The sequence below is a fragment of the Etheostoma cragini genome, chromosome 12 (genome assembly GCF_013103735.1).
Source record: "Etheostoma cragini isolate CJK2018 chromosome 12, CSU_Ecrag_1.0, whole genome shotgun sequence".
Classification (NCBI taxonomy): Eukaryota; Metazoa; Chordata; class Actinopteri; order Perciformes; family Percidae; genus Etheostoma; species Etheostoma cragini.
Window position 1 is genome coordinate 22020209 of NC_048418.1, and position 13017 is coordinate 22033225.

General features: G+C 39.9%; 1 protein-coding gene across 1 annotated transcript in view; it reads right to left on the reverse strand.

Annotated features, from left to right (window-relative positions):
• Positions 1 to 221: 221 nt before the first annotated feature.
• LOC117954137 (phospholipid phosphatase-related protein type 4-like) overlaps positions 222 to 13017 on the reverse strand; it is a 76126-nt gene continuing 63330 nt past the window's right edge. Inside the window, exons 10-12 of the mRNA XM_034887673.1 lie at positions 11051 to 11183; positions 2899 to 5406; positions 222 to 1293 (exon numbers count right to left, since the gene is read on the reverse strand). Of these exons, the coding sequence (XP_034743564.1) occupies positions 4232 to 5406; positions 11051 to 11183 (1308 nt within the window). The 3' untranslated portion in view covers positions 222 to 1293; positions 2899 to 4231. The remainder of the gene's footprint in view (positions 1294 to 2898; positions 5407 to 11050; positions 11184 to 13017) is intronic.

Below are 13017 nucleotides of genomic sequence, written 5' to 3' on the forward strand. Positions count from 1 at the left end.
CGCTATATCAAAGTATTGTCCCCATCACTCAATGGAGACCTGTAAACTGCCTTCTTTACAAACTGTCCAGGTCCAGATTCACTCAGACTAGGCCATTTGACATGACTTTGATGGCACCAAACCTTAACCCTGACACTGGTTCTGTTTTGTTGGTAACCTGGTCTTCTTTTTTTCAAAGACTAAATTTCTATTTGTGTATAAATAGGCAGAACTAGGCAACATCTGTTCCATGAAATTCTTATCAAGCTGCTGTGTGAAAGCAGTATGTATAACAGTGCTTGCAGGTAATATGATGTGGCTCTACAACTTTTAGAGCACTGTTGACACCAGCCACTGTCTATTCACTGTCTTCTCTCCAAACCTCCAGCTAAATTGAAGAATGATATCAATAAAATCCCAAAACTAAAAGCTAGATCACTAATGACCACGAGAGGCACCAAACACTTTTTGAATTCTTTTCATGAAACACAGTCAGAGTTTCTCGCTGACTCTAAATCTGATTTGATTATGTCCTTTCTTTATTGTTAGGTAGAAAAGAAATGAGCACACGCACACGAGTCGAGTAGCAACTGTCACATTCAACCATATAAATTTGACAAACCAGCTGGTTTAACTAGAATACTCACTATAAAACAAAATATTATTGAAATATGAGAATATAAGTCCTCTCCACTCAGCTATTGCGTATTCCATTAAAAACAAATGAATAGCTCTTCCTAACAACATTAGCAGCAACATCTTCAACAAAATCTTCATTATGGCCTTACACCTATACAATAATCAAAGCAACATCTGACCACAAGTGGGAGTTTACGGAGATAAAAAATATGTACATAGCTATAAATATCCATCTGTTGTCATCACGCTGCAGTAATTGTGCTTTCTTAAACTTGACGGGATCCAATCTTGAGGATCTTTATTTTCCCAGGCAATTTAGCATTAAAACACTGACTGGATCTCTGTGTGACTACCCCAATCGACAGTACTCTTTTGATGGCACTTAAGTTAAGTAAAAAAAAAAGAATGTAAATCATGAGTCCAATTAACATTTAGTATTAACATTTTTTTCTTTTTCTCCAACATTCATTGAGTAGAAATTTCAAAAATATTTTCTACATCATGAATTTAACAGCACATGCAAATACCAAAGCAAAGTCAGTGAGGGATAGTACATCATAACTGGGAATTAGAGCCAAACATTTGACATTTGACAACAACAGTTGACATTTGAAGTAAGTTCAAGTGGTTTTACTAGAAAAGTCACAATATTTTGAAAAATAAAGTTTAGAGAAACTCAAACTGAGGGTTTTTGAAGATCTAAAGTTGTAGCTTGCAGAAATTTGCACTGTTTTACAATAGATGTTAGGGCCGGGCTAAGCCAAGCAGATATTTTGTTGCTCTCGTAATGTTACAAAATGTGTATTACGACGGCTATACGACGGTATCAGTTGTTTCAATCCTACCCTCTATTACGACCTACAGAAACGTTTTCCATCCTCATATCTAAATGTAAGAGTTGCGGGTTTAAACAAGTTGTTTTCAAACTGTTGCAGTTTGGTTAGGTGTTTAGGCACAAAAACATCTCAGTTAAGTTTAGAAAAAGATGGTGCTGACGTGCAAATCGGTCGCCCGACCTGGGTATAGGGGCGAAAGACTAATCGAACCATCTAGTAGCTGGGTTAAAATCAGACGTTGCTTCACTTTCCACTTAGCAAGTGATGCAGAACATGACTTAGTTCCGGTCTGTGAATTTATACAAACTTGCCCCTTACTTTTATTTTCAAACAGGACATGAGTCTTGTGTTTGTTTGACCCATCATGCTCCTACTTGCCTCCTTACAAATTCTTATTCTTCTTGCTTGGCGTGATGATGACGACGGACACTAGAGAGCAGAGGCACCAACTAAAACTCGAACATCAGCTTATGTTTACAGCATTGTACAAATGACCTATGAAGTCATTTTTGAGGGAGGACAGTCTCTTGTGTTGTTATGGTAAGACATTTTACGATAAAATTAAGACATTGTGTTGTATCCTTGTAGTATGATAGCTTCTTATTGTAAAATTACAATTTATTTTATTAAATGTGAGTTTTGTTTTATTTACGAAATTTTATAATGTTGTATGGGTATTTGTTAATGAAATGAATATTATTCAAGCAATATTACCACTTTTCCTCAGAATAACATATTGTGTTGTATTGTAAAGCCTTTTTTATTAAGGAGTTTATTCCTGTAATGTTAGTCTGTGAAGGTCCTCAGTCATCCATTATCCAGGGAAGGTTAAAAATCAGGGGCAACAGAACTTGACTAAAGCTGCTCGAAGATTCAGAACCAAAGAAGTCTTTGATTAAGAGACGAAATGTCTTGGACCATCTTTAAACAATTCTTGTAATATTGCACTTTCTAGTAAAATTACACTTTTTTTTAAATATTATTTTTCTTACGACAAACAACTGCGCATTTTATACCGTTTTTCTAAAATAACAACTGTATACATTTATTGTAATTTCTTGTTCAATTACATTTCGTTATTGTGATATTTAGCCATTTTACATCATATGAACTCTTTCCTTATAAACTTGCAACCTTTTCTCAAAATATGCTAGAAATATTTCTTTTAATAATTTATATAATTAAGTTAATAAATAACTAATTTTTTGCCCAACAGTTGCCCTAATACTCGATAGTAATTACACCCGTTCTTTAATACTGGGACGACGTGATGAGCTGATAAAATGACACCGGCTCTCACTGTACTAATCGTTTGGTGCTGGAGGGAGCGCACCTATACATAGTCAGTGTTTCTTGCTGACTCTACATTTGATTTAACTGTGTCCATTATTTATTAAATATATAAAAAGAAATAAGCACAATAGTCGCAATATTTTGAAAATACAGTTTTAGAGAAACTCAAACCGTGGGTTGTTGAGGATCTGAAGTTGTAGCTTTCAGAAATCTGCACTGTTTTATCATAGATGTTAGGACAAGGCTAAAACAAGCAGACAGACATTTTGTTGTTCTCAAAATGTTACAAAATGTGTAGTATGTCAGCCATATGATGATATCGGTAGTTCTTGAACGGTTTTCGAACAGTTCCCCTAAAACTCGATAGTAATTAAACCCATTCTTTAATACTGGGAGACATGATGAGCTGATAAAATGAGCCAAAAAAAAAGAAAACTAAGTTTGTTTAGATGGCTCAAATGCTGTAGATAATTTTCATATTCATATACTGCACATCATTAAAACACAGCAGGTAAAAAATAGAGCACTATATTTAAACACAAAATCCCATGATATTGTTCTTATCCAACACAAACACAATACCACCATGACCTAGAGATACTGTTATTGCCCAGTGTGTAGCCCAGACACAATAAAGACTGTGGGTTTAGATTCCACTGTGGCAACTCACATTCCTATTTACAAACACATCACAGTTATGGACATTATAGCAAAGGTCCATCTAATGGCATATGGTTATATATTGATATTGTTACCTGTGTTTGACAGAAGCATGAGAACTGACAATATACTGTATGTATCCATGTTGTAAAAAAAATGTTGTTCCATGGACAGTTGATCTAGCAGTCAGAGGATGGGGGGGGCAGAATCATTAGGCTGGATCCAACCTTGCTGACAGGGATCTATGGGACAAAGCAAGGAGGCTGAAGTCTCTCCTTTTGAGTGAGTCAAATGGTCAGCCGTTTATTAAGCCCATTATCCTTGTGCCTATGAAGCAAATTCACTCAATGCATTACATTCACAAAAAAACTAATCAGTGTGTCCAGAAAAAACACAAGGAAAAATAAATCAAATTCACTCCTCTAAACGTGAGCCCTCACTACAGTCATTTCTTATTGGCCATTTGGAGATTGGAGACATGGCTAATTGTGTTAGTTCTCTCTTTAGATTTTAACCAAAAAGAGCATTGTGAATCTCTTGCTAATTGTTTTTAAAAAGCTTATTAACTATGTCTTCGAGTAAGACATAACATTTATATAGTTGGGTATTAAATCTGCTGGGGGGGGGGGGGGGCATAATTGGCTATATATTGTGCCCTAATTGGCCAGGTAAAAAGTTGTGGACAAATTTAACCAAATTTCCTTTAATATTTTGCCCAAACTGAAGTTTGGAATTGCCCATGCTGCATCTCCATTGATATTTTGTCCTGGTCAAGTAGGACATTTAATCACAGGTATAGATGGATTAAATTAACACTGAGCATGTCATTCTTTGTAGGCCAACCCCAGAGTAGGAGGAGGAGTGTGAGTCAGGATGGGGCGGGGTAAGGTAGGGGGAGGGGTTGGGCTAGGACGAACAAACATGCCCTGCATCTGCCTGCTTGGATGGTTAGGGTGGATGGGGTTTTCTTGAAAACTTCGAAGGTTTTCTTGGAAACGGTTGCTGCTTTCGTTGTCGAGGCGATTACTGTCATCACAGATGCGGTGGTTGCTGTGGAGATCAGGGGTTGGCCCTCGATCTGGCACATGAACAACATGGGAGCCACTCTTCCTCCTCAGGGTGGATTCACGGCTGGACGATGTAACCGACTGGCTGTCTGACCCACCGTCGCTGCTGGCAGTGGTCCCTTCCACTGGAGTGACCCTGATGGTGGTGATGGCCTGCGGGTGGGGGTGGAAGGGAGGAGCAAATGTGGCAGTGGGGGTAAAGGTCATGTTGGGGTTGGTTGAGTTGGGGTTGAAATTGGTAGAGTTGGGGTTGAAGTTGGTAGAGTTGGGGTTGAAGTTGGTAGAGTTGGGGTTGAAGTTGGTAGAGTTGGGGTTGAAGTTGGTAGAGTTGGGGTTAAAATTGGTAGAGTTGGGGTTGAAGTTGGTAGAGTTGGGGTTAAAATTGGTAGAGTTGGGGTTGAAGTTGGCAGAGGTGGGGAGGAAGTTGGTAGAGTTGGGGTTAAAGTTGGCAGAGTTGGGGTTGAAGTTGGCAGGGTTGTGGTTGAAATTGGCAGAGTTGGGGTTGAAGTTAAAGTGAACGTTATTACAGTTGGGATTGTTGGGGTTATAATTGGGGTGCTGGAAGTTGTTTGGGTTATTGGGATGTAAAGGATGTAAAGGATGTACAACATGTGGATGGTTTGTGTATACACCTCCTCCCACGCCCCCTCCGTCTTCTCCTCCCCCTCCGTCTCCTCCCACTTCACTCTCAGCCACGCTCCTCCGCCCATCCACTGACCCTTCATCCCTTAGCGAATCACAGCTGTCAGCGTGTCTGTTCAGGTCGTTGAGTGTGAAAGCTGACTGCCGGAGCGAGGCTCGTTGTTCTGGTGGTTTCCATCGCCACGAGCCACTTCCGTCGGTGCTTGGAGGTTTCACCACAGGTTTGTTTGATCTGGACTCTGGGTGGGCTTCAACACGGACTATGCTGCCACTTCTTTCCAAACCTCCTCCTACAGAACAAGAGAAATGATCAATAACTCAAAACATATCTTCTACTTTTAACAATAATATCATCTTGAATGTTAATATCAATACATCTAAAATGTGTTAGGCACAAAGTTGAAATCATAGGAATAGAATGACAGAGTAACAGACATTGCCATTCAAATCAACATTGCAAGATGTTCAGAGCGGCTGCCGTTTTTATTTGTAATGTTGCTATTGCAAATAACTGTAACTATTGTCCATATACACCACCTTGCGGGAAGTCCCGGACACACTGAGATGAGGTTTTGCAAAATACAATTTTGGGAAAGTAACAATGGGGAGGTTTATGAGTTACAACATTCTATATTTTTGTTACTGGCAATAAATCCTGTAAAAACACAAAAATATACTATGGTCAGTGTGTCTCTCAAATACTTGTTGATTTCCTGTCCTCTATGAAAGAAAATGTTACCCAGTGCAACAGTTTGTCTCAGTGATGTGTCTTAGTAGTTTTTGGACAACAGTGAAGCTCAGTGGCACTGAGGAAGAAAATATACCAGGCTTTGATACACACACAATACTTCTTATTGTCAGCATTGCCGAAAAACAGTTTTGTACCTAGACACAGAATGAATTGATGAGGAAACAGCCAATGACGTTGGTGATTTAATTATAAAACAGCTTACAACAGAAAGACCGTAAGGAAACACGTAGCAGGAAAATATAAACAATCAAAACTTGAAAAAAAACTGGGAGACATGACAAACTAACAACAGAAAGAAGTAGCGCAAAGACTAAACACACAAGAAGACCAGGGTGATTAGACATAGGTGAAACAAATCAGGGCTGGGCAGACCTTAGAAATTAAGTAAGAAGTAAGGAGACCCACTCGGATGCAGCCCCAAAGACAGAACCTTACTGGAACACAGATTAACACTGGAACATGAGGTGGGACCCCACCAGAAGACGACCACAAAGACGGAACCCCTTTTGAGGTCAGCCCGGGGACCCATGATCAGGCACAGTAGCGTGTGGCACCAGGGAAACGGGAGAAAGAAACTGATGATGGCTGCAGCTCAGGAACTGGTGATTGCCGCAGCTCAGGAACTTGCGGCATCATCAGCAGAAGTGTTGCAGCTTGACATGTACTTGTAAGAGTTGCCACTCAACAGGAATAGGCGTTGGCTGGACCGTCAACATGGAACCAATAGCAGGTATCTGCTTAATCGCAGATTTTGGCTCGGTTCAGGGTCTGGTTAGATGTCAATCATACATCTGGGCTGAGGAAACACTGGTTTGCTGGCCAGCTAAGGCATGGAAGGCTGAGAATTCACCAGCTTGGAAGAAGGAAGGCTGATTGGCTGCTGACAGGCTTGCAAACAGGACTGCAACTGGAAATCTCATGCTCTGTCGCCTTCCAGCTAGCCACAGCTACCATCATTCGATACACCATGGCAGGATTCTCTTCATTAAATGAGGAAAAAAAGGCTTAATAATATGCTTACCCTCTGAGTCCTTGTGTGGAATAACCATAAACCTTGGGATACGTTCGGCTGTAACACAGGGAGCTTAGTTTGTCACAACATAGGAGGCCAAGACTGCTACATGAGCAAAGGACACTTGAAAGCAGACTGGGAAGCACGCCGGAGATTAGTAGACATGGGGCTAGGGTCAGGGCTTGCTTTTCCATCTTAATTTAGATATCGCTGATTGTAATTTATGCAAATAGCCAGCGGGAGGGGAGAGAGGCAGCATAGAGCTCACAAAATTAGACTCGGGCTGAGGGATCAATAATGGGGCCAAAGCAAAAATGACACTGTTCGTTAGAAACATTGGCAAAAAGAACATCACAGAGTGACCAAGGCTCTATCATAGCACTTTCTAACATACGCCAACAAACAGATGTATCTGGATTAAACCAGGTGAGGAGGGGTCTTAAAAAAGGAAATAATGTTTGAAGTTGAGAAATTAATTTGTCCAAGATTCTCCTCTGCGGATGACTGAGGAAAGTCAAGCTGATTCACACTATTACAGTGAGATTTTTCCAAAGTAACCTCAGATTCTTGTAGATTGGAATAAAATGTGTTCAAAGTTTTGCAGCTTCAGTGACGTAGTTTAGCGATATAGGATTAGCAGCCCATAGTTATCTGGTTGCAACCTTAACTGATTCCACTAAGTTAACTTTAAAATAAACACATTTTTTGTCTACAAAAACAGAAACAGAGGGTAGTGGAGGACGTTGAAAATCAATGTGCAACTAGTAGTGTTGTTGTTCAAGGCATGCAGTCAGTTAGCTTGTTGGTCAAGGATAGCAGTTAGCTTCTTGGTGTTGTTGATCCCCTTTTTTTGAGAAAAACGTGGTTCAAGGTAGCTTTTCTGTTTCTCCAGCAATGCCTCTGTAATGGCATCTGTATCACCGCGTAAGGCTTTGTTCTTGTTAGCCATTCAGATTTAAATAACTCTATCGAGCACTAAGTGATATAATAATATTTAACCATATAACCATATGGTTCTATATATTGAAACCATATAACACAACTATTTGGTCAAATTGGGCCAGACGCAAAACCTTAAACAATCACGTGACTCCAAAATGTGTATTTAAGATTTGTGTCAGAGGTGTTTATGGAACAATTATCACTCAGTACGAGCAGTTACACTGCTGGATTTAATCTTCATGATAATGTGGATAACATGCATCAATACTTGAAAATATTATGTGTAATTGTTATTCCCGTATGTACTTCTCAGTTTGACTTCCGTTCACCACCTCACCATCTGCAGCACCAATTCCCATTGTCTCCAAAATGTGCGTATGAACTTTGAAATGTTACAAACCCCGGGTAAATATTGGAGATGTACTTAAAAGGTTGAGACAGCTTAGAGCCCATAAGGACGCGGAGTTAGATAATTTCCTCCTGAACAGGTAAGTATTAGCTTCAGGCTTAATTATCACGGCTACAAGGGATGGGCATTTTATGTATTTTCTATGTTTGTGTACTCCCATTGAATATACATAGCACTATATACTGTATAGCTTGAGCAGCCAAGTTGGTTACTCACAAAAGCCATTGAGACAGCCAGTAAAGTGATCCCAACTGGTCCTGGCTAACGCCACCATGCTATCTCTGTTAATGTTAGCAAAGGACCAAGCAAGTGGGCCACAGCTGTTTTACAACGTGTACCCTGTTTAGCTGACAACGGTGAGTTAGTTTAAGCCAAGAGAGGGGGATGTAAATCGGAAACAAAGGACCATGAGTTTTCAGTGTGTTTAGCTATATTTGCTGTGATTCTAAGCCAATAAAGTGTGTGGATTGGGTGGAGAGGACATTGACGTTGTTGTGTTTTTAGCGGTTCCTACCATAATTCTAAGCCGAAAAAGTGTGCCCGTCGGTTAAAAACAGAGCTCCGCGTGTGCAGGGGCTTTTATGACTATATATATTGCCAGCATCTAACATTAGCTACTCCGCTTTGCTGTGGAGTATGTCTAGCTATGTGAAAAAAATATCTAGCAACCTTGTTGTGGATGCTGTGGCCTCAGCCTGGCAACCAACGTGACCTTTCAGTCTAGGGAGGAGGGGGCGGGGTAGTCAACTCATTTTGTACTGCAGTAACTATTTTAAACACTAGCTGTCAGTATTACATATTGCAAAATTAAATATAAACAAAAACTGTTCCTGCAATGCGTTTTGCAAAGTATGTCTGGCAGACCCTAGTATAGAACACAGTTGGAATTATGCTATATATTATTATAGCATATTATATGCTATTATAACATGCTAATTACAGAGTGGAACTGCTAACATTGGCTGATCATGACAAAGAGGAGCCAAGAAAAGTACAGACAGTCCTACACACACACACACACACACACACACACGCCTCCCGGCTCTGCTGCCGGATAAGCTGTCCCAGCTACATGTGCCTGAAGCCACCTGAAGGTGGATCACAGACTTCCTGTCTGACACAAAGCAGCGAGTGAAGCTGGGGAAATTAGCTCTGACTCTGACCATCAGCACCCCTCAAGGCTGTGTCCTTTCCACCTTGCTCTTCTCCATGTACAGCAACAGCTGCACCTTCAGTTACCAGTCCTTCAAGGTCCTGAAGTTCTCAGACGACACCACACTAACTGGACCCATTTCTAGGGGGGATGACTCTGCCTACAAGCAAGATTGACCGCCTGGTGACCTGGTGCTGTCAGAACAACTTGCAGCTAAACAACTGTGAAGATGGGTGCAGCCCCACCTGCCTCCATCCCCTGGGTCACGCCACAGTCAACAGCGTGGAGTCCTTTCACTTCCTGGGCTCTAGGGACCTAAAGTGGGCGCTGAACATCAGCTCCCTTGTCAACAAAGCCCAGCAGAGGATGTACTAACTGAGGCAGCTGAAGATGTTCAACCTGTCAAAGACAATGTTGGTGCACTTCTACACTGACATCATTGGATCCATCCTCACTTGCTGCTGCCACTGGTAAGGACAAGGTCAGACTGCAGTGTATCATTCCCCCTGTCAAGAAGATGATTGGCTACACATGAGCGCGGTTTCATTGGAAATTAGCTGTGGAGGCTTTTGTCACTCTTTGTCACTCTGTTTGAGGAGAAACTGCTGTACTTGCGCTGTTGTTTATTTTGGTTGCCATGACTTCGTGAGTGATGACATCCTGTCACTTCCAGTTGCTCACTCTTAAAGAGGAGAAAGAGTGGATGACTGTTTGCTTAAATTTATGTTGCTTAAAAGTAATGTGAGTTGAATAAATGTTATTTTGTTATTGCCAATCATTATTAACTAAATATCAGATGCAGACCTTTGAGTGATACGTTTAAGTACCGCTTAATAACCGTTCAGTTGGGATTTATCCTTCTGGGGTTATTGTGCACAGTCTGTGAAAAGACACTGCAGTTCCAGGCTGGATTACAAAGCTTCTGGAAAGACTATGATCACACAGAAGACCTGTTTGGAAAGACCCAGGTGTTATCGTTGATTCTAAACAATTAGAGCAACGCTAGGTTGAAGCAATATGGAGATATTGAACATTACGTAAGGTGATTTAGGAATATTAGCTCATAACACACTAATCAATAAATGAGACCATGAACAACATAATGTGGCTCCTACAATCACCATAAAATGGTATCCTCATATCACTGGACGAGCATTGCCCTCTTCTATTGTGTGGCATAAAACAAGCCACCTTATGGTTAAGGGCAGGATTGATGTCGTATTGATTCACATCAAGTGTACATCTACAGGCACCGCCAGATGACGGTCCTTTCAGGGGCCATGGAAGTTGAGTTGACCAGGAAAAGTGGATGTAATGTGGCGCAGACAGGCACCAAAATGAAAGATTGGAGTGGTTTGGAATAAAACACTCCGGAGGAACAAATATGCAATTTATTCAGTGAAAGTCTTTGTTTTCAACGCTCTCAGGTTTAAAAGTGCTGTGTTGACACCACATTGTACTATTTCATTTTGATTATTGATTATTTTCCATTGACTATAGAAGTTGATAAATAAGTATTTGGCATGCCTGAATGGTGGATCTATCTATGGTACCTAAAGGGGGATTTAATTCTTGCATGTTTTGTTTTGTTGTGCATGATCAAAAAACATTCCCCCGTCTGCTTTCTTCACGTATATAAATAAACTCTAACTATGGGCAGTACATACCTCCTCCCACTGCTCCTGTGGTAGAGGCCGGTGGTGATGGGTCTTGGTCTGTCAAGGCTCGGTATCGAATGGATCCACCATCCTCAGATCGAGGAGAGTGTAGCAGACCTTGCTGTTTGGATAAGGCTATCACCTGGAATAAGAAGATGACAGGGAAATGTGAGCTGTGTTGCTGCTGAGATACTTACTCATTACCAACTATCCTTCTCTTTTTATAGGTGGAGTGCTACAGCTAGTGATGGGCAAATGAAGCTTTGGTGAAGCACTGAAACACTCAAAGAGGAATTGTTTTGAAAATGGGTTCATTACTAGAAGCTTCAGCGACCTCACCTGGGGAAGTGCCAAGTGCATCGAAATTACCCCGACAAGATGGTGGACAGGATGCTTTAGAATAGTGACACATACATGTATACTAACAATGGGATATCATTCTTTTTAAAATACAGATTGATGAATTTTTGTATTGGTATTGGGGAAACAGAGGATGTGCTGGGAAAATATGGCAGAAGTTGGGTGTGCTTGTGTAACTCTGGCCCGGGGGTAAGTGGGATAGGGAACACTCAAAGATTTTTATTAAGGAACATTATTTTTTCCACACTTTTTGGAATGAGCCTGTTTCTTTTTTGCTCACAACCTCTCCACATTTAGAGAAGTGCCATCACTAGTTACAGCTACAACTAAGAACATTTTAACAAAAAGGTTATAAGCTCTGCACAAAAAAACACAGCCAGCATTGACATGATATTATATAAATAAATATGTTTTATATTGACTTGAGTAAATTCCTGATCTCATAACATTACAAACTGTTGACTAAGCTTTTAAAGCACAATGACTCTATAAGGTCCAAGATATAGGTTACATCTTGAAATACTTCAATGCCACTGCATTTTGCAAATACACCAAATACCTCATCAGTATTGCACACATCAGTATTGCACTCACAGGAATGTCAGAGCATCAACATCACCCCATCACTATTTAGCCATGTACATGCTTGTATTTAATTTGTGATGCATTATAGGTTTATTTATGTCCTAGAATATTTTTTAATCACTATGGATTACTATGGACAAATGGAGTTTTATTGGATTGGCAATTTGAGTTAGTTTAAAGATGATTGTTCCCCCATTAACTTCTCTGACGATAGAGCTGTGAGCTACTATAAATGTAAGCTTACAAACAAGTAAACATAATCTTTAGCGGAGGAACACATTTTGGTTCACTGTCAGTGAAACAAAATGTGTTAGCTCACAGCTCTATCGTCAGAGAAGTTAATGGGGGAACAATCATCTTTAAACTAACTCAAGTTGCTAATCCAATAAAACTCCATCTGTTAATGAAGACTGTGGGATTTGGTTAAAGCTCAGCAAAGTCAAAACACCTTAAGTATAGATTAGTTTGACAAACTACCCTTTTGTATAACAATTTATATTATTATTATTATTAGTACTATGCACTATGAACATGAACATGATTTTAATATGGCTGTAATCAGAGAAGAAGCATAAGATAACAGACTTAAATCTGTGCAAATAGGGGAGTATCACTTGTGGAGTCCCACAGAGGTCGATTTTGGGTCGCAAATTATTTATTCTGTATATAAATGACATAAGTAGGGTGACAAACCTCTTAAAATGTTCTATTCTGGAGAAAATGTGCAGCTGCTTTTACGGGTGGTCAAAGTAGAAATTTGAAAAAATGATCGTTAAATTTAGATAAAACCAAACTTATGTTGTTTGTAAACCGCAACAAAACTAAAAGTAATGATTATTAATGTTAAATAAATGTTGATCAATTTCTAGGTGTGATTCTTGATTACAAAATCTGCTGGAAACCCTATATTAAATATGTTGGAGCAAAAGTAGCACTTTTTGGAGTAATGGGGAAAACAAGGCATATACTGAATGAGAAAGCACTTTATATTTTAAATAGTTGACTTTTGTTACCATATTTAAACAAAACCA